At 54.1% G+C, this 22,091-nt stretch overlaps 1 protein-coding gene across 1 annotated transcript in view; it reads left to right on the top strand.

Annotated features, from left to right (window-relative positions):
- Positions 1–20,331, top strand: part of PRIMA1 (proline rich membrane anchor 1) — a 60,806-nt gene extending 40,475 nt beyond the window's left edge. The window contains exons 4-5 of the mRNA XM_039217281.1: positions 5,363–5,492; positions 18,700–20,331. Coding sequence (XP_039073212.1) covers positions 5,363–5,492; positions 18,700–18,802 — 233 coding nt within the window. The 3' untranslated portion in view covers positions 18,803–20,331. The remainder of the gene's footprint in view (positions 1–5,362; positions 5,493–18,699) is intronic.
- The last annotated feature ends 1,760 nt before the right edge of the window (positions 20,332–22,091 follow it).

Here is a 22,091-nt window from a genome sequence, read left to right as displayed (position 1 = left end):
AGAGGTCCCGAATATAAGTTTTTAATGATGCATTTCTTGACCGAAAAGAAAGCAGCTCCTTTGATAAAGCAAAACTGAGCCCAGGTGGTTCTCCGTTACATTCTCTAGTTGCCACTTTTTTTTTTTTAATGTTTATTTATTTTTGAGAGAGAGAGTGCGAACAGCAGAAGGGCAGAAAGAGAGAGACACAGAATCCAAAGCAGGCTCCAGGCTCTGAGCTGGCAGCACCCAACACAGGGCTCGAACTCACAAACTGCGAGATCATGACCTGAGCCGAAGTCGGATGCTTAACTGACTGAGCCACCGAGGCGCCCCTCTCTGGTTGCCACTGTTATCATCTTTACAGATGTCAGGAGTGTTTAATGAATACAGTAGATGGAGCCTTACTGAGTCCCGGGAGAGAGGGTATTTCGACCCCTGAGAGGTCATGACAGCTGCTGCCTTTCTGTCAGTGTTGGCAGAATCTTGGCCGCAAGCAAGGGGGAGTGGGGAGGGAGCGGAGCTCCAGCAGCCTCACATCTGGGACCTCACACCCCGCTTGCCTCAGCCTCCGCTGTCTGATCACCTGTCTCACGGACATGACCCTCCTCCCTAATCCTTAGCACCAAATGGCCTCCTCTCCTCAGCCACCGATGACCTTCACCTTGCACATTAGCCAATCTGCATGTCTGGTCTCCTCTTGGAGCCTGCTGGCTGCTGAGTGAGGCCACCGGGTCTCAGCTAGTTCTGTAATGATCCGTGGGCAGCTGGCACCAGGCCTGGTAAGGGCACACTTTCTACTGAGTCCAGCCTTGTGCTTCCAGCTCTTAGCATGGTGCCAGGCACAGAGGGCTGGTAACAAATGGTTGGTGGATGAATGAATGAATGGACAGACGGACAAATGAACAAATGAATGAGCACCTTCGTGATGCTATTTTCACAAATATGAACCATTGGTCTGCTCACGTGGTAAGCTGATCACATCTGCAAAGGAGTCCTGGCCGCACCAGTAGGAAGGAAGTTTAGGCAGGAACAGACCTAGACTGCCACCCAGAGCCTGGGGACCCAACCCTGGCCCCTGGGAAAGTTGCTTCTTGATCCCGAGGGTCAGTATTTCTCACTTTGCTGAAATGATCCGGTTCCCACAGTCCCTGATCCTTTCTAATGCAAAGAGAATGACTGGAGCAAGGATAAATAAAGATACGTTCTTTGAGCCCAAGAGCTGTTTTCTTGGCAAAATCCAAGATTTATGCTTTGGACTGGATTCCCAAAATACCTCCCTCTTTTTCATATCTATTAGCTTTGTGCCTTGAGCAGTTTCCCCCACATGCCCTGCTGAATGATCCAGGGGGCGCTCCACGCCGGGACCCTCTCCAGTCTCCCTGTTTTCTGTATCAACAGTATCTGAGAAAAGTAGACAAGAAGAAAGGCCCTACCTCGTCACCAACCAAAATGAAGAACACCAAAAGAGGTGTTCTTTTTTTTTTTTTTTCAAGTATTATCAAGTATTTACTTCTTTTTTTTACAAATAGTTTATTGTCAAATTAGTTTCCACATAACACTCAGTGCTCATCCCCAAAGTGCCCTCCTCCATGCCCCTCCCCCCCTCCCCCCACATCCATCAGTCCTCAGTTTTTGTCAGCATTCAAGAGTCTCTCATGGTTTGCCTCTCTCCCTTCCCCCCGCCATTTCCTCCCTTCTTCTCCCTCTTGTTCCTCCGTCAAGTTCCTCCTAATCCTCCTATACGTGCAAACATATGATATTTGTCCTTCTCTGCCTGACTTATTTCGCTCAGCATAACACCCTCAAGGTCCATCCATGTTGCTACACATGGCCAGATTTCATTGTTCCTCATTGCCATGTAGTATTCCATGGTATAGATAAACCACATCTTCTTGATCCATTCATCTGTTGATGGACACTTAGGCTCTTTCCACGTTTTAGCTATTGTGGAGAGTGTTGCTATGAACATTGGGGTACATGTGCTCCTATGCATCAGCATTTCTGTATCCCTTGGGTAAATTCCTAGCAGTGCTATTGCTGGGTCATAGGGGAGTTCTATTGTTAGTTTCCTGAGGACCCTCCACACTGTTTTCCAGAGGGGCTGCACACAGTTTACATTCCCACCAACAGTGTAGGAGGGTGCCCGTTTCCCCACATCCTCGCCAGCTTCTAGAGTTCTCTGGTTTGCTCATTTTAGCCACTCTGACTGGCGTGAGGTGGTATCTCCGTGTGGTTTTGATTTGTATTTCCCTGATGAGGAGGGATGCTGAGCATCGTTTCATGTGTCTGTTGGCCATCTGGATGTCCTCTTTGGAGAAGTGTCTGTTCATATCTTCTGCCCATTTCTTCACTGGGTTGTTTGTTTTTCGGGCGTGTAGTTTGGTGAGTTCCTTATAGATTCTGGATATTAACCCTCCAAAAGAGGTGTTCTAAAAGTTAGTCTCAAATTCCAAATGAGGTTTGGAATCAACTCTTCTGTTTCCAGATGATGGATTTTCTCAGCAAAGGCCCTGGTGGCATTTTGGGAGGGACAGTTTTACCTTGTAGGAGTTTCCAGGTCATTGTTGTTCACATCTATAGCCCTTTGGCTCAGTTACTGTGGCGGTCAAGGTCAGCCCCCCTCCCCGTATTTCCAAGGGCCTTCTGGCACGGGGCTTCCCCCAACTGAGAACGGGCATGTTCTCTGACTCTGGGCATGTGTGCCCAGCCCCCTGTGGGCCATTGGTGGGTGGGTGTGAGTGTCCCCTAGGACTGCAGGCATGGCCCTTGGGACTTGCCCCGAGGTGTTACAGCCTCAGGTAGAATTGTCAGAGACCAAAATTGTTTCCCTTTGCAGTGAAAACAAGGAGGCAAACCCTTTGGGGTTGGGACCCCATGTATCTGGTTGCATTTCTGAGTGTCCTGCAGTGACCACGTATGGAAAACCCACCTTGATCTCTGCTGAGTCACCCTGGGAAGACTCAGGGGCACCCCAAAATGAGAACTCAGGTGGGGGGAAGGATTTTGTGTTTGATACTTCACCAAAAAATAAAAGCACTGAAGAAGTTCATCCCGGGAAAATGAGAATCCTATTGGATTTCCTTTACCTGGTCTCAGAGTTTAGTCCTATTTTGAGTTCCACACTCCGTATCTTTTCAGTGTTGGAGCTTCTAAAGTCTCGATCCCACCCTGGCTGGGAGCAGCCTTGTGACTCAGTGACAGCCTGGTCCCGGGTATTGCTCAAGAAGCATTTCCAAATCTGCTGGGTTGTGTAATGATCTGAGCCCCACATTGGGGACCTTGCGTTGGTTAAAGAGGCTTTAGCACCTGCTCACTGTGAAGCACATACCGGCTTCCTGCATCACCCCCTCCCCCACTCCACTCAGCCGCAGCAACGCCTGATGGCAAGTCAGCAACCTGTAGCCCCTCCCTACTTGTTACTCTCTCCTAGTTCAAGAGTAAAAGCACTTTGGAAAACAAGAGTGGCAGCTCCTTATGAAGTTACTCACACGCACTGTAGGACCCAGCGAGCCCACTCCCAGATATTTATCCAAGAAAAACACAAAAAGATGCCTATACCATATATGCAAGTGATTATAGCAACCTTTGCACAAAAGCCAAAACCTGAATACAGCCTAGGAGTTCACAGTGGGTGAACAGATAAACAGACTATAGTTTATTCCTGTGGTGGAATATCAGTGGGTGAACAGATAAACAGACTATAGTTTATTCCTGTGGTGGAATATCGCTCAGCCATCAAAGAGAAGGAACTACTGAAATTTGCAACAATGTGGATGAATCTCAAAAAATGTGCTCACTAAAGGGAGGAAAAAAAAAATACACGCTGCATGATTCCACTTTATGACTTTCAAGAAGAAGCAAATCTAATGTATGATTTTAGAAGGCAGACTAGTGGGTTGGGGCGCCTGGGTGTCTCAGTTGGTTAAGCATCTGACTTTGGCTCAGGTCAGGATCTCACGGTTCGAGCCTTGCGTCAGGCTCTCTGCTGACAGTTCGGAGCCGGGATCCTGCTTCAGACCCTGTGTCTCCCTCTCTCTCTGCCCCTCGCCACTCACACACACACTCTCTCTCTCAAAATTAAAGATTAAAAAAGAAATTTAGAAAGCAAAATAGTGGTTGCCTGCAGGACAGGGATTGACTAGAAGGAGGCACAGGGGACCTTTCTGGGGTGATGGGAAAACCCTGCATCATGATAGAGGGGTGGCTTACACTGGCGAACTCATTTGTCAAAGCCGATCAGACCACGCGCTTCAGATGGGTAAACGTCACCATATGTAAATTACACCTTGATGATTATGACAACGTCAGTAATAATGGTGATGATGGTGACGAAGCCATCCATGGTATCCTTTGGGAAATTATTCACTTATTCCCCATGTTGCACCCCTGAAGGTGGCTGTTATTAAGTAGACACAGATTTAGGGCATTGGTTTGATTCCCTTTACATATGGTCATAGGTCTTGAAGACCTGCCCAAGGCTAGTAGTGTCTGTATATCTGTCCATCCATATGTCCCTCCCTCCCACCCTCCCCAACACCCCTCTTTCCCTCCTTCCCTTTCCCTTCTTCTTTCTCTCTTTCCCATGCTCCCTTCCTCCCTCTCCATTTTCTTTTGCAATTCGGGGCACTTCTTTTCAGTCATCTCTGAACCTGTCAGAGCCTCTGGGATGAGGCTGTGTGACGTCTCTGCTTTTCTCAGAAGAGCAAACCAGCTTTGCATGAGCCTCATCTCCACCAGTGCCACGGTCTGCTCCCTGCAACTGGTCAAGGGGAGGACAGGTTCACCCCAAGGACCCCATGGGGATTCATGGCAAAAGGGGCCCCATGGCACCCAGAGTCAGATGCTTTGTCAGTGACAGACTTTTCCGAATTTCGGCCACCCGTGCAAATTGAGATGGCCGTAAGTACTCGGCACGTGGGCTGAAGCCAGGAAGGGAGACAGCCTGCCTCTTAGAAGAAATCAGCTTACCAAACTCACATCGTCGGGCCTCCTCCCGCCATGTGCCCTGTGAGCCCTGCTCCCCACCCCCACCCTCGGAGGAAGCGGATTTAATGCCTCAACTGAGAGAATGAGATGCTCTGTTATTTTTCATGGGAAATTAAAGCTGACCCTGCTGTCAGTTAGCTCATGCCAGAGGAGGATGGATGGCCCGGGGCTCAGTGCTTAACCCCTGCTCGGAGCACGGGCCTGGCACGGGGCCAGCTATGATGTCACCTGCCGCTGGGGTGGGGGTGGGGATGGCAGGACAGGTCAGGGAGGCTTCATTCCGGTAGATGAAGGATGGTGAGGCCACCGCTGGTGTCACCCACCAAGGTCCACCTGTGACGCGGCCAGCACCCACTCATCCAGAGGACACTCAGCCTGTGCCTGTGTTTTGCAGCCCCCAACTCTACCTCGTGCCCGGCTGAGGAAAGCTGGTGGTCAGGGCTGGTGATCGTCATCGCGGTATGTTGTGCTTCCCTGGTGTTTCTCACTGTGCTTGTCATCATTTGCTACAAAGCCATCAAAAGGTGAGTGCTCACCCAGCTCTGAGCCTTAAGGGGGCGCCACCTGGGCTGGGGGCTGCTCCGCCCACTCCCATCATGCTTTTTTAAACCATAAAAATTGTCAAGCATTTAATAGGCAGAATATATAATGAATGTCCATCTTCCTTCATCAAACATTGAATGAGCGCCAATTATATGTCAGTCCCAGTGCAGTGTGTGTGTGTGTGTGTGTGTGTGTGTGTGTGTGTGGTGACCCTCTCTGGAAGTCACAGGCCCTGTACTGGGGGCTCACTCAGGGCGCCTATGAGTAGAGTTTGAAAATGATCCTTGCAGGGCGGATGACGGAGCCACTGCAGGGAGGCGCCATGTTGATTTGGAGCAGGAACTGGGTTTCAGAGTCAGATCGAAATTCAGATCCCAGTTCAAACTCTGTGACCAGGAAGAAACCACTTTAACCTCTTTGGCCCTCACTTTCCCTATTTGTAAAATGGGGGGACGGCATGCCAACCTTATACTGTTGTGAGGAGTGGTGACGTGCTTCTGTATACAGTATGCACAACACAGTGCCCAGCATACAGGAAGTGCTCACCGAGTCCTGCCCCAGCGTCCATCGTCCGGGTAATTGCAGACAGAGAAAGAAGGATGACGGAGAAGCCATGCTTCTCTGGGGGGGAGAGAGAGGTTGAGATGCCTCAGAGAAGGTTTTCAGCGAATGTGATACTGAAGCTGGGGTTTTGGGGGATGAAGAGGAGAGTGTTCCCGGGGAGTCATAAATGATCCAAACAGCAAACTCTCTTTCGGGAATATTCACTGTCGTTTCTGTAACTACCAACTCACTTCTCTTCCAAAGTGATTGCCAGTCACCATCCCCTTCTCGGGTTGGGGGCCTGCAGCAGAGTGTGGCTCTTGTTGGGGTCTGAGGAGGTTGAAGCCATATCAGGGCCCTAAGTATGGTAGACTACGGCATGCTGTGGACGGTACCCCCTGGCAAGAGATAGCACAGCAGCTCCAGCTAGATCCCTTGACCTCTAGGCTCAAAAACAAAAGTGCAACAGCCCCCAGGGACCTTGGGGAAAGATAGAGTTTAAAGACAAACAAAAATGTTGCAAAACGCCAAAGCATCCTAGGCATTGTGCATAGATTTCTAATAAAGGTTTTGGAAATTCCCGGAGGCTCAAAGTTAGGGGATCTATGTTAAGAACAATCGTAACACCTGAAATATTTCACTAGTTCTATGTGATTTCACTTTAATGATTGAAAAGCAGAAAGAGTAAAACATCAAGTTCAAAGTCTTAAAACAAATGCATGGTCAGGGACAGACGGTGAAGGGCTGTTAACAGGCAACAGCCCAGCAGCGTCCTGGTGGCTGTTGGAAGAGCAGACGGGGGGGGGGGGGGGGGGGGGGTGTCCAGGTACAGCAGCTCCACGTGGACAGGCCACGCCCTGGGGATCTGCCTTCCACTCCCTGCTCTCATGCTGCGAGGTACTGTCCAAAAACAATGGCCAATCACAAGAGAGTGTCTGTCGCCCAGTCTCTTCCACAGCTGGGGGCTCATGGCCTCACGGACATTCCCTCAGTTCGTCCTTGCCACACCTGTTTCCGATACGCTGCATTTTATGTGAGGAAACTGAGGTTCAAAGGGGAAAAGGGGGCTTCCCAGGATGGCATAACCAGGGAGCAGTGGACTCAGAATTGGAGCCCAGAACCATGTGACTCCACAGCCCAGGCCTGACTCCTATACGATATAGATACTATTGCAAGTATTGAGCTAAGAACAGACCTCAGTATTCCTGTCTGCCCTTCCTCAAGGGTGCCCGGGCACCTGGGGGGTGTCCGTGCTCCTTTGTGAACAGGAGGACAGATGGACAGAAAGGCCCTGCTGTTCAGAGTGAGGCCCAGGTGTTGGGAGGTTCCCAGGGGCCACAGCCAGTCCAATTCCCTAGTGTTTCATGGGCATCTGCTGTGTGTCAGGCTCTGTAGGGACAGAGACAGGTGAGAGCCAGGCTGTGCCGGTGGGCTGCTCGCCTGACCACAGGGTGGTGGCGGGGTCAGATATTGCAAGGCAGGTGACACAGGGCAGTCTGCTGGCAGCCGGTCCAGGCGCAGGGAAGAGTCATGGTTGACTCTGATCGGGATGTACCGCATTTGAGCGGAGAGCCTGCTGCGATGGTAGCAGGACATGCAGAAGCAGAGCAGGTAGGCTCTCCAGTCAAAGGCACCAGGACACCAGGAAGCTCCTGGAACTTGGGAGACGAGGCTGGGGGGAGCGAGAGCCTGACGGGGGAGGCGCCTGTCCCACCAGGCTGAGCAGCTTGCTGTGACTCAGGGAACTGCTGGGGGCTTGCGAGGACCTGGGGCGATCCACCAGCAGACTGCCCGAGAGCGGGCCCTCGTGCCGCCGAGGACGCCCTCTTCCGCCCCTGCCCCAAACTTCTGAAAACACATGCTGTCAGGGAGGCAAGAGGAACACACCAGAAGTAACTGACATCAATAGCTGACTGTGGCACTGTCGCCAGCTGTGGTTGCTAGGCTTCATCTCAGTGGAGCTGGGGATCCCCCAGGAAGGCGTGTGGGGGCGCCCCCCTTCACCTCCCCTCAGAGCAGCCTGGGGGGCCTCCTGTCTGCCCTCTGTCCCTTTCCACAGGCTCTGAGTTCTTGATTCCTGAGTGTGTCAGGGGAAAGAGACCTCAAGCCACAGGGCTCAGGGTATCGCTTCCAGGTGTGTGGGCGGGGTTCCTTCCAGGAGTGTGGGCGGGGATTCCTCCAGGGTGTGGGCGGGGCTCCTTCCAGGAGCGTGGGCGGGACTCCCCTCCAAGGTGTGGGCGGGGCTCCTTCCAGGAGCGTGGGCGGGACTCCCCTCCAGGGTGTGGGCGGGGCTCCCCTCCTGGGGCATGGGCGGGGCTACCTCCAGGGACGTGAGCGGGCTCCTTCAGAAGTATGAGCTCCTTTCCAGGAACGTGTGTGGGGCGCCTTCTGGGAGCTAATGGTGCCTGTGAAGCACTCCAGGACTAGTAGCAGTGGGGGTAGTCAGCACCCCTAGGACCAGTGCAAGGGAAGGAAATTGTGCCATAGGAACTAGGGAGCCTAGAGAGCCCAAGACTCCAAAGAGGGGTCGCTTAGCAGGATCTGTGCTTGGAACAGCTGGAGATGAGCCCCAAAACAGGAAAGGAAGAGGAGAAACACCCCAAATTTTCTCCACGCTCCCAGGTCTCTTGAGAATGTCTCTCATTAGCCAAACCGAAGGAGCAGAAGAGTCCAGGACCAGCACTGGGAGGCGTCAGCCCTCCAGGGCACAGAGCAGGGAGAGAGGACGGACTGGGTGAGTGGGGACAGTAAAGAGACCAGCACAGTCCCTGTCCCGTGTGCACCTGCACCATGATCTGCATCCATCCTCTTCTGGGCAAACCCTGGGACATGGGGTGAAGACCCAGCCCTCTGCTCCTCCAGACCTCACAATCCAGAAAGGACATCTGGCACTCAAGGACCGATAGTCAGTGACAGGAGGGGGCTCCGTCCACAGTCAAGTGGAGGCAGAAATAGAGGCCAGCACTTCCAGAACTGGCCTGGAAGGAGGCCTGGGTGGGAGAGGCTTAACCCTTTGGGGGAGGGAGGAGGAGGTAGCCCATGTTACAGCCGCGGAGGAGAGCAAATGCCCCCCACTGCTGACCGAGCTGACCTCTGCTGGGGGCTTTGTAAGAGATAGCATCATGCAAGCCAGCTGTCTGTCTGCATTTTTCTCCAGTCAGTGGAGGATTTCTTGCTCACAGCCAATTCCTTTCAGTTAATAATTCATTTGAAACATGCCTTTTCTCTCAGGAAACAAAAGCATTTCATGTCACTGTAAAACCATTAAAAGGAAAAATCAGTGATAAGCCTGGCTCTTTTTTTAACTCTCACAGGCTGGAGTGCCTAGAAGACAATTTCCGAGAGACCTTTGTGAATGGCTCCAACACAGCCTTTGGGAGCCAGATTGCTGGGAGGATGGTTCTAGAATCAGCTGGGGTAGGAAGGTGGTTCTGGAGGTGCCAGCTTGGCTTGGCATCTGGGGTGTAGGCCTCTGCAGGGATGGGAGCAGGTGCAGAAGCAGCCCCCCGCCGCGCTCTTGCTGGGCATGACCTTGGGGGCACGTGGGAGGTCTAGTCAGCACTGACTACACACAGACCTAGCATTCTGTGACTCAACAGACGCACCCGAAGGCCCCACTCTGTGCTGGGTGACATGGTGTTCAGGGGTGGGGGCTCTCAGGCAGGGAGCCCGAGGAGGGGCACCTCACCCAGACCTGAGGCCCTAGAGGTTTCTTGGAAGGTGGGGGATGGGTGTTAGCCAGACCAAGGGGCTGAGAAGGGGAATGGCTCACAGTGGGACCAGCACATGTAGTGGCCTCTAGGTCCCCTGCCCATGACCCTGAACTCTCCCGGCCATGGGAACCCACACAGCTTGCATTTCGGTGGCCTCCCTGCCATGAGCTGGCTGTGAGCAGCTTCTTTATTCTCAGCTGCAGGATGATCGAGCCCCAGAGCACTCTGTACCCTTCTGCCCCTCCCCAGCCTCCTCCCCACCCCCCTAGGCCTGGCACACACATGACATCAGACAGCCCGGAGTTGTTACAAGAACCCGGGACTGAGAGTTCAGAGCTCCGCGCTCCGTTCCCAGCCTCGGCCCAGCTCAGGGGGGGTCCCTGTCTTCCCTGGGCCTGTTTCCCTTCTCCATAAGGGCTGAGCCTTTGTTTCCATCCCTGGATGGCAAAGAGGACTGCCACAGGGCATTCCACGTCTCAGAGGTATAAGTGCTGACGGAAATGCTTGCCAAGGGCTAGGCCAGGTGGCGGGGCCACACTTGCCACAGGGGCTCTGTCGTGGCCTGGGTGCTTCAGGCACAGTCCCAGCTCTCAGTGCACACACCTCCTGTGGGGAGGAGAGGGTATCTATCGATTAGACCACACTTGGAAGGACCATGTATTACAATCAGACAGGAGAATCCAAAGGGACTACCAAGGGGCGCCTGGGTGGCTCAGTCTGTTAGGCGTCCAACTTCGGTTCAGGTCATGATCTCACGGTTTGTGAGTTCAAGCCCTGAGTTGGGCTCTGTGCTGACAGCTCAGAGCCTGGAGCCTGCTTCAGATTCTGTGTCTGCCCCCGCTCATGTTGTCTCTCTCTCTCTCTCTCTCAGAAGTGAATGAGCATTAAAAAAGAAATTTTTTTTAATGTCAGTGTGCCACAAGCCTATTAAGAACACCAGCAGCCCCCCGACTGTCCCCCCAAGTCACATTCTTGAGAGGCAACCAGTTCTGGGTCTCAGCTCTTCTTCTGATATTTCTCTCCATAGTCTTTTTTTTTTTTTTAATGTTTATTTATTTATTTTGGGAGAGCGAGGGAGAGCAAGGGAGGGGCAGAGAGAGAGAGGGAGAGAAAGAGAGAATCCCAAGCAGGCTCCATCCACACTGTCAGTGGAGAGCCCGACACGGGGCTCAAACTCATGAACCATGAGATCATGACCTGAGCCAAAATCAAGAGTCAGACGCTTAACTGAGCCACCCTGGCTCCCCTCTGTCCATATTCTAAGTTATGTGTTTACCACTATGAGAAGTTTTGTTTAATTTCACACATTATCTGTTGACTTTCCAGTCTGGAAGATGCAAGGCTCAGCCTCCTAACAGCACCCAGAGACGTACAAAAAACTCGCCCTCTGCCTGTCCCCTGACTACAGGTGTCTCCTGAGTGAGTGCTCAGTGACCACAGTCTCCCTTAGTGTGATGAATGTACTGTCTGCAGCTGAGTTGCCTCATGCACTGTGATGTGTTTGCTTCCCTTGGGTGAGCCTCCTCTCAGTGTGGTCTAATACCTCAGGTGATCTGTCCCTCAGTTCTGTGGTCGCCGGGAGTCTCTGTCCTCTCCAGGCGGATGGTAGCTTCCTGGGAACTTGCTACACTCAGCTCTCTCTCCTGTCTTCCGTTTCTCTCTCCCGCATGACGCCATGGTGCAGTTTTTTCAGGACCTGTTCCTGAATTGTAGACCCCATAGCAAATCAGCCAGGGAAGTTAATTTCCTTTTTAAAATTGACATTCTCTTTGGAGTTTGCAGGGAGGGGGTTGCCAAGAAGGACTGGTTCTTACTGAATGTGTGGCAAGTAGAGAAGGCCTGGTGGCCTGGGGCTGTGGAATGCCACAGAGGGGTGGGAATGAATCTCCTGTGATGATTCCTGTGGTGATTTGGCTCTCCTGAGCCAAAGTGAGCCTCCCAGGTCAGAGGAGGAAACTGAGGCCTGGCTGGTTCAGGTCGCAGAGGTTTCTAGCCCCTCCTCTCTTACAGCTGAGACCCTCCTGCTCCTCACTGAGGCCCCAGCTCAAATACTACCCCCTCTGACCCACATCCTGGGCTGGTCTGGATCCTTCTTCCCTGCCCAAGCCCGGGAGTTGTAGCACTCCTTGATTCATGTTTCTGTTTTCTGCTCCAGGTACATTAATAGTGGTGTGTTTTTTTTAAGGTTTTTTTTTTTTAAATTTCAATTTTGAGAGAGAAAGAGACAGAGTGTCAGTAGGGGAGGAGCAGAAAGAGAGGGAGACACAGAATCCAAAGCAGGCTCCAGGCTCTGAGCTGTCAGCACAGAGCCCGACACGGGGCTCAAACTCACCAAGTGCGAGATCATGACCTGAGCTGAATTTGGACGCTCAACCGACAGAGCCACCCAGGTGCCCCATAATGTTGGTGTTTACGCATGCACATGCCCCCGTGTGTGTGAGGGACTGTGCGTACACACGCCCACACTTGCATGCCCATCAGAGGGGGAAAGCGGTCATGTCTTCCACATCTCTCTCCCCTACGGTGCCTGGCATGTTTTAACTATTCCATCACTTTCTGGCTTGTTTACATAGACTTGCCAAATTCTACCTTTGAAATGAACAAACTCTACTTAGAATTTCAGTAAACTCAGTTTTTTTTTTTTTTCTCCTCTCCCTCTGGGTAAGTGAAGTAGGATCTGCTTTTCGGGTATAACATGCGCCCGAATTTAAATGCCTGGCCCCTCCCCTTGACCATCTTGGGTGACCCCTCTGCTCCCCTCCCCCTGCTCCCCATGTCTTCAGCCTCCTCACTGTACTCAAGCTGGGGTACGTGCGTGGTGACTCAGCGGCCCCCTCCCCATGCCCAGAGTGGCCGGACACCGCCCCCCCCCCCCGCTGCCTCCCCTCCCCCCCCAGCCCACACACCACCAGCCCAGCCCTCTCCCCCCTGGCCTCTGCCCAACTGTAGACTCAAGGGCAGGGCTGGGCAGGAGGAAGTTGAGAGGTGGGGCTCAGGGATTGGGGACAGGAGTGGGACATCTTCATCCAGACTCATGTTGCATGAACTTCTGGGAGCGAGACATTCACCTTGAATGCACTTCAGATTCCTGGAGTCTCGAGACTGGGGTTACCTCGTGCGCCAAAACCTCTTGGGCCAAGTAGAGTCAATGCCGGTGACTGGGCACTTGAGACGCATCCGTTCCCGTCTGTCACTTCTCCCTGCTGTCCCTTTACGTTCCTGTAGCAACACCACCCCAGGCGCCAAATCCAACCTCTCCAGCTTGCATGTCCCACATGCAGGTACCAGGAGTCAAGTCAAAGCCAGTGCGCTCCGAGGAGGGACCGCCTTCGGTGGGGGGCTGAACGCGGATACATGGCCTTGGCAGCTCTGAGACCATCCGACTTCCTTCGGGACCTCGGCTGGGTTCAGAGAGCTGGTGCGGGACCAAGACTCAGTCTTCTAACTCCGGGGCCGGTGCTCTTTCCTCCGGGGCCCCTGCCATCCTCCAGGGGGCGCAGGGCTCGCCGTTCCCCACTGGCAGGGGCGCCGCACAGGCTTCTCCTGAGTCCTCCGTGCCGCAGTATCTCATCACTATCACCTCCACAGTCCTTCTTCCAACAAGAGATTGCTCCCACCTGCCTCGGGCTGAGATGCTCATTTGGGCTCATTTATCCCCCACCGCGCCCCCAAAAGGGACCCACCTGCTCTGGCGGGTGATGAAATCCTGTCCTGGCGGGAGCACGGGTGCAGCAGGGACGAGCTCTTTGTGCACCGGGGACCCATGGCCGTGCAGGCCAGTCATTGACAGAAAGGCAGGCAGATTGTGGGTGCGCTCAGGGCCAGGGGGAAAGTCCCTGCTTCCTGGGGGCCATCCCTCTCTGAACTCATCTCTCCAGACATGCTGGGTGGGAGGAGGTGGGGCAGGGCGAGGGGAGAGACCGGACCCCTGCTTTAAGGAGTCCTCACTGCTCCCCACGGCGCTCAGAAGAGATCCAGATGCCTGGCCCTGCTGGCTGGGTCCCAGGGGCGAGCAGAAGCCGGGAGACTCGCAGACGCCAGCCTTCGCCTCGCTCAGCCGGGGGCGGCTCAACAAGGAAGCCCCAGAGAAGGTCCCACAGTGGGTCCGGCTGGAGCGTGAGGGCGCCAGTGGCTGCGTCCCCGACTCCCCTTCACCCAGGTGCTAGGGGAAAAGCGTGCTGGGCTGGAAAGGAGGTCGATGACTCCCACGGTGGCTTGGAAGGGCTCTTTCTGGCTTCTTGACCCAGGTTTGGAGAGGTCTGCAGGCTACATAGGCATCTCATCGTGGAAGGGGGTGTGCGTTTGTGAGGGGCTGTGTATGGACGTGCCTGTGTGTGCTGCTGTGTGTATAGGTGGGGTGGGCTGTGTATGGATGTGCGTGCGTGCCTGTGTGTGCTGCTGCGTATAGGTGGGGTGGGCTGCGTATGTGTTTGGGTGTGTTTGTGCGTGTGTCTTTCGGGGAAGATGGATGCCTTTGGAAGAAGGAGTCTGAGACCAATACCCTTGACTAAGAGCAGCTCCTTCCGCTGGGCGCGGGAGCCCAGAAGCGAACCAGGCAGCTCTCCCTTCTCAGGGTGGGACCTGTCATCCTCGTCAGCTGGGCCCGAGATGGGCACTTGGGTCCTGGCGCCCCCTGCCCGAGCCCGACGTGCGGGCGGAGGCGGTCCTGCCGAGGCTGTGGCTCGTGGCATGAGCCCCCCCAGAGCGGTCTACACGGTGCCCCGTGTAAAGAACGAGCAGTGCCTGCTGCTGGCCGGGCCAGGGGCGAGGGGGGAAGGGGTCTCAGCGTGGCAGGCAGGAATCCTGGACATGGCCCAGGAAAAGCTCACTTCCCTCTCTCTTGGTTTTAGGAACCAGGCCTTGTAGGGGGCCGTCCGCGGCCATCTCCTCCTGCACCGGGGTGCGCGTGCCTTACTTTGGGTTAGCGGGACCAGCCCTGGCTGGCTCACGGCACTGCACTGCAGAGCCACGCTGGGTCCCAGCGGGCCTCTCTGGCCTTTCCGGAGCCCCCCGGGCGCACATTAGGTAGGAAGTCTGTGCAGACTAGAGAGCGCTGGCTGTTGCCGGCTGACAGGACAGCTCCCAGCTGGCACCTTTCCAATAGCAGTACTGAGAGCTAACCGACACTTATGGAGCACTTGCTGTATGCCAGATGCTTATCTAAGTGCTTGACCTGCATTAACGTACCTAATTCTCCCAGCAAACCTATGAAATGGACACCCTTATTGTGCCCATTTTATAGACCAGGAAACTGAGGCATAGGGAGGTTAAGGGGCTTGCTCAAGGTCACACGGCTAGCAGGGGTGGGGCCTGGGTGCCCTGAGCCATGACATCCCAGCACTTGGGCAGCGTCACCCTGAAGTGCCCCGTTAGTGGAAGGGAGGTGTGGGGAGGGACGAGGTAGAGCCTTCTCGGTCTGTAGATAAAACCCCAGATTCCACTGGGCTTATGTGAATCCCAGACAGGCTTTGGGAGTGGCCCGAGGCAGCAGCCCAGGGAGTAGAATGGTTGAGGGCTCAGTTCTAGTAGAGAATGGGAGCAGACCAAGCCCATTTCTCAGGAGAAACTTTGGGACACTAACCCCTGCCCTCGCCACGCCCAGGCTCTTGGAATGTTCCTGTAGGGGGCGCTGTGCCAGCCACAGGTGCTACTCTGCTGGGTGGAGCCCTACCCAGACTTCTGTCCAGGAACAATGCTGGTCTTGGGCTGGGAGGCTGGCTGGGGCCATTGAGACGGCCCTGGGGCTGCCTCCTGGCCCCGCCCTCAGTGTCCCTCTGGCCGGGCTTGCTTCCTGCCAGGCCCTCTGGGCCAACATTTCCCTCTAAGGCCCTGAGAACGCAAAGGGATGTCCTAGTCAGCAGCCTGGCTTTAGAAATGTCACCTCTTCTCCTGGCAGAAGTCCTGCAGATTTCCTACCTTCACCCTAAAAAGCAGAAACTCTTTGCCCTCCATGCTTTGCCCATTTCCGTGGGAGTTCCAGGTGCACCTCTCCATTATCCACTCTTTTTTTTTTTTAATGTTTTTATTTATTTCTAGGAGAGAGAGAGAGAGAGACAGCGTGAGCAGGGGAGGGTCAGAGAGAGAGGGAGTCACAGACTGAAACAGGCTCCAGGCTCTGAGCTGGCAGTCAGCACAGAGCCCGACGCGGGGCTCGAACCCACGAACTGCGAGATCATGACCTAAGCGAAAGTCGGACGCTTAACCGACTAAGTCACCCAGGCGCCCCTCCATTATCCACTCTTGAAGACGCTTTGGCCTCATCTCCCCTGACCTGGACCCCTTCCAGTTGATTTTTCAGACCTAGCCCATGACCAAATATTTGTTAGGGAGAAAAGCAGTGATGCAGTGTGGGTTTGGGCTCAGAGATTTTTGCCTGTTAATATTTTCTGGAATCCCGATCCCGATGTCCATCACCCCCCCACCCCAACCCCTGCTTCATATATTGATGATAAATGTAGGAAGCTCCCTTAAGTCCATCGATGGCCTCATGGCGAGAGCAACACAGTATCTCACTGTGAGAAGGTGCACCCTCCACCCAATTTTCCAGGCCATGCAAACTCAGAGTCGGAAAGGAAGCCCACCCAGCAGAGTGAGAGCTGCTTGAAGCCCCTGGGGAATGGTGAGTGGGCACCGGGGAGACAGGAAGGAGACTGAGGGAGAAAGGGCCCAGGGGCAGAGGTTGGCTCAGAAACTGTATTTCCACAAGCTCATAACAAACAAGGCAACTCATCTGACCCCTACATACCTGGGGGTTCCAGAAAGTATCTGGAGCCTCTAATTAAGTGGGGTTCTTGGGATATGCTGGGTTAAAGCAAAATGGGCTTCTTGACTCTTGAGAACTTTTGGAATTCTCCGGGAGCAGGGAGGTAGAAGGCCTTTCCAAGCTGATGGGACCACAGAGCCCGTTTGTGGGGATGCTGCCTGCTGGGGGTTCTGACTTAAGGGAAAGATGTCTGGACCAGGATATGGTAGGAGCAGGTGGTGGTCCAGGCCATAGCACCGACCAGCTGGGGACCCTCGGGCGAGTCACAGCTATCCCTAAGCCTCAGTTTCCCCAGATATTGAATCTCTTAACCCCAGGCCGAGCTTCCTCAGGGGACCATACTGAGAGGGGACAGGAACATCTGTAGCTGAGAGTGCTTTGTACAGTGTACACGGGAGGCAGTGCTGGTTTGCATCTCACATTTCTAGAAGCCACTGTGGCTGAGCCTGACACCCAAAATGAATGCACTTGGGTTTCTCTCTGTGTTTTGTGAGCTCGTTCTACAGCAAGAAAAAAAGGGAAGGGAAGTTACTAGATTTGATTTCAGGGTATTGTCTCTGAACGGGCCTGATAATCCCACCCTTAAAACTACTGATAATCACCTTGCAGACCCTGCCCCCCCAAACGAATTCACCTGAGACTTTATCCCATCGGCAGCCAACTAGGCTCCAAGTACCAGTCCTCAGGCTGGGTTCCGGGAGGCTCTGGGGACATTTGAGAAGGCAGAAGCAATCGATCACCGACCGGGCTTTCAGAGATGGCCTTAGACATTCAGTTAAGACACTACACAGCAAAGGCCAGTTCAGGCTCAGCCCCAGCGTTCCTGGGGACAGAGGGGAGTGAGCTACGGCCCCGCGGGCCTCACATTCACCCAAATAACAACAGTGTTGTGACATGGGCTTGGGCTCCACGGTGTGTGTGGCCTAGATCGGGAGACTGTAGCCAGGGGCCGGGAGCCCTCCTGAACCAGCCAGGAGAGGAGGTGGGATTGGAGCCAGGCCAGAAAGCAGTACTGCACATTCAGAACCTCTGCAAGTGAGCAAGAACCTTCTCAAAGCCTCCCACCCAGCCTTCCCGGGCCTTGTTTGTATGGGAGGAATGGCTTTTGGGGTTAAATAGCCTCTGGAATGGTCTTCAAATGGCCCTACATGAAATGCTTGAGAACCACTAGTGTGCATTTAGTTAGTTTGGACATTCACTGTTACATCACCACCACCATCGACGCAGCCATAACCACCACCACCATCACCCCATAACCATAACCGCCGCCATCGACACAACCATAAACATCACCGCCATCACCACCATTACCATAACCACCACCATCGACACAATCATAACCACCACCACCATCACCACCATTACCATAACCACCACCATCGACACCATCATAACCACCACCACCATCACCACCATTACCATAACCACCACCATCGACACAATCATAACCACCACCACCATCACCACCATTATCATAACCCTGCTATCGACCATGACCATAACCACCATCACCACTACCATTACCATAATCGCTGCCAATGACATAACCATAACCACCACTACCACCATCATCACCCCCATTACCGTAACCACATCACCATCACCTCCACCGCCAACTCCACCATGACAACCTCCTTCAACACCACCACCACCTCCACCACCATGTCCACCCCATTACTATCCCCACCGCCCCAGGCCACCATCACCACTGCCAGCATCAACCTCCCCGCCATCCTCTTCATCACCTTTTCCATGTACCTCTGACCACACAGGGGCAAGGCTACAAAATCCAACCTCTACACCTGCAAATATGCATCTTCACATCCGTTTGCTCATCCTCGGAGATCAACCAAAGCCTGACTGTGTGTCCTACGAGGCTGACGCTAGGTTCTCCGCTCTCATTTGTCCCAAAGAGCCCTAATTCATGCCTAGTGTCCCTGCTTCATTATTAACAGCTCTCCTCTCTCACTCTCAATTGTGCCCTGGTGCGCACGGCACTTATGTGGCCCTCCTCGTTAAGACTCCCCCCACCCAGCTCCTAATCGGCTCCCACAAGGACCAGCAACCATGGATGCTAACCCAGAACAGAGTCTGCTGGCCTGACTCGAAGGCCACGATGCCCCCAGCCGAGCCACTGGTCCTTAATGGTGTCCCTGCCTCCCTTCCTAGGAAACCCCTGAGGAAAGAGGAGAACGGCACCAGCGCTGCTGAGTATCCCATGGCCTCCTCGCAGAGCCACAAAGGCGTGGACGTGAACAACGCCGTGGTGTGAGTCTGCAGACCCCGGCCCCGCTGGCCAGAAGGGCACATTGGTGGCTTTGGCGGACACGGGAAAGCAGGACACCAGCTGACTCTGGGCTTGTCCAGGACTTCCGAAGGAGACACCATCCCATTCCCCGCCCGCCCCTGGCCAGCGCGCGGGCAGGGACAGTGTGGACGCCGGGCTCACCTGCACGTGGCACCCGGGGCGGCACCTCCACAAACGCTCTCCGCGTCTCTTCTCCATCTTGTATTTGATTTACTGTCTCCCAACTGTGCTCTGACAAAGGCAGGGAGTCTGTCTGTCTGCAGGGGTGGGGGGGCATCCTGCTTTAGCCACGAGAAAGGTGGTCCTTTCAAAAAACCCCTCCTCCTCCCCAGGAAGACTGCTTGCTCCCCAGTCACCATGCGTCCCAACAGAAGCCATCGGCACAGCCGTGAGATGTCCCCTTCCAAAGGTGCTTCCCACACATCTGTCTGTCACCCCATCGGCGACTGTCTTTAGTCTTCGGGGCCTGCCTCCTTCCTCTCTGTTCCCTCCCACACCCCAGGCCCCTGGCCCTTGACTTCTGACCCCTGCTACAGGGGGCTGTGAGCCCAGCCTGCAAGGTCCCCTCCTGACTGAGCAGACAGAGGGGCTCTTTTTCACCCAGAGCTAGTGTCTGACCTTCCAGAAGCAAAACAACTCACTGAACGCCAGGCCAAGGACCCGGGAGGGAAAGAGGCCCCTCTGCCCATTCGCAGACCCACACTTGATCCTCGCGGAAACTGACGCCTCCATGTGAGCCAGGCCCTGCCTTCACCCAGCAGAGGCCACCACTCGTGCCAAGCCCAGCACTTTGGGTTAGGCTGACCCGGCCTGGCGTTGGGTCTCCCCGATGACCCCCTAAGGCCCTGACCAGGTACTCAGACCCTCTCCGGGGAGTCCCCAGCCTCCCCTCACCCTGAAGGAGGCGGTGCTCTCCCAGCGGCCACCTTTGCATGTCTTCTGTTCTAAAAGTGCTGAAAACGCCCCGAGGGGTTGGTTGGTGGATGAAGGGAAGGAAGGAGAGGGAGAGAGAGGGCCGTCCACACCTGGTAATCCTGGTCCCCCGGCCTGTTTCCCAGGTGGCCACCTGCCCTGTGGGCACATCACTAGGCCCGTGGGGACAGCGTGGTCTGGCATCGCCTGGATTGGGAGAGCACTCCTGACCCCACGGTGCCGTCCCCTCCCATGCACTCGCTTGGAAGGAAGGCACATTTAACGGTTCCGCTCTCTCCATGAAGGAGGTGAGCTAGGTGGACCCCGCCCACTTTCCAGACCACCGGTGTGGTTCTCTGAAAGGTACTTGGGCCGCGGTGAGACTCTGCCATCCAGGTAAGCCGGGTAAGACAGTAAACAAGTCCCTGTTTGGGCAGAGCCTTGGAAACCCACCTTGTAAATCCCTTTGCCCACGGAGCTGTGTTCCATTGTGTTTCGGAGAGCAGAGGGGAGAAGGTGAGTTTGCTGTGACCCTCACCCGGTCCTTCCCGCAGGTCAGCAGAGCAGGTTGAGGACAGACCCAGGAGGACCCGGTTTTGGTTTGGATTCGCATTTTGCTTTCCCTGCCTACCTTAGCGTGGCGCAGTGCCACCAGTGGCCTTCGTCGCTGCCCCGAGAGGGTGTGGGGTCTGCAGCAAGGTGCTTTCCCTTACTGCCCGTAGCCTGCCGCTGAGTCCCCTGCATGTTCCCTGAGCAGACACCCAGGCAGGACCCCAGCTCCATGCACACACCACCTTGGCGTCGGAAGCGATGGGAAGGCACCTTCGGTCAGAGGGGAAGGTCCTGGGGAAGGGGTCATGAAGTGATGGGCATCTGGCCTGGGGAGACGTCAAGGGAGGCAGGGAGCAGCCCAGCCTTGCACCACTCTGTGGGTCCCACCTTCCCTGACCCTGGCTGAAACCTAGGGGGTTTTACACTTGGTCTCACCCTTCGGGGCTTCCCAACCATCCACCCTTGGCATCCACTTCATTCTGGGGCCAGTATCCCCTTCCCTGGGGACACAGCCAGGGCTCCGTGAAAAGTTTGTGGATAAATTTCCCCCAAATTGGGTTTGTAAAGTCTTTTCTCGCTCAGCTTGTGAAAACCAAGAGAAGAATCCAGTTTTTAAAAAAGAATTCGCCCCCCTCCCTCAAACCCAGAACTGGCCATTTGGATACTGTCACATGTGTCGCAAGAGAGCCTCACTGGATTTTTCGCTTAAGTGACAAGAAGCATCCGTAAATCCACACCACCCTGGTATTTGAAATCAGAACTTTTATTTAAGGAATGTATCTGCAGCCCCTAAACTCAGACCAATCTTCAGGCGAGCCCAAACCTTGAGGTCGAGAACGAAATGCACATTTCTTCTCTGCGTTTTCTCAAATAGATATTTTTTAACTGTCTCCTAGTTGAGCCCAACTTAGAATGGCATATAGGATCTCCAAGAGTTTTTAGGTGTTACTGAGAAGCTTCTAAAGCAAGTTTTGGAAGAAAGACTAATAGCTGTAAAAATATAGACATATATATTATATATAGTTATATATATATTTAAAGAGATATCTATATCTATATAAAATTACTGTACTCTCTGAATCTGTACAAAGTCTGACTTAAACAGCCCAGGTAGTATGGGATATCTAATGCATGAATGTAAATATCCTGAGATCTGCCTTCCTCACAATGTGCCGTGTGCATACAGGGAGACGACTTGTGTCTCTCGTTCTGTCTCAATGGACAAATGTACAAGCCGGTGCCGTCTTGTCCACCAGCGAGCCACTAATGTGGATTTCATGCTGAGACCACACAGGGTGCAGGACCCACAGCATTGCGGGGGGAGGGGGAGGCGGACTGGATGCTACTTATGAGGAAGAAAGTACCATGCCTTTTTTATTTTCAATAAAAATATACTTATAAAGACAATTGTCGGTTGTCTTTTGTGGCTGGGGTCTGGTCCTGGGCATTGGGGGGGAGGCATGGGAAGGAGAGAGGGGGCTGAGTGTGGGGTGTGACCCTGCCTTCTGCCTGGTCATAAACCCAGGGTGGGGTTTGCTTCATTCCATATGGTTTCATCACAATACCCAAGACTGGCATTTATGGGGATGCCAAGGTACACAACCTTGTCTCTCCTCCCCCGCCCTTGGCCATCTTGATCCTTGACTCAGTTGAGAAGATCAACTGTCCCAGTTTGCCTGGGACTGGTTTACCTAAAATACCGCACTTCCAGAAGCGCTCAGGTGGCTCCGTCAGTTAAGTATCCTACTTCGGCTCAGGTCATGATCTCACAGTTCCTGAGCTCGAGCCC

Source organism: Hyaena hyaena, unplaced genomic scaffold (assembly GCF_003009895.1).
Source record: "Hyaena hyaena isolate Hyena2069 unplaced genomic scaffold, ASM300989v1 scaffold_676, whole genome shotgun sequence".
NCBI lineage: Eukaryota > Metazoa > Chordata > Mammalia > Carnivora > Hyaenidae > Hyaena > Hyaena hyaena.
The sequence above is the reverse complement of the archived record's forward strand: the minus strand, read 5'-3'. Positions and strand labels throughout refer to the sequence as shown.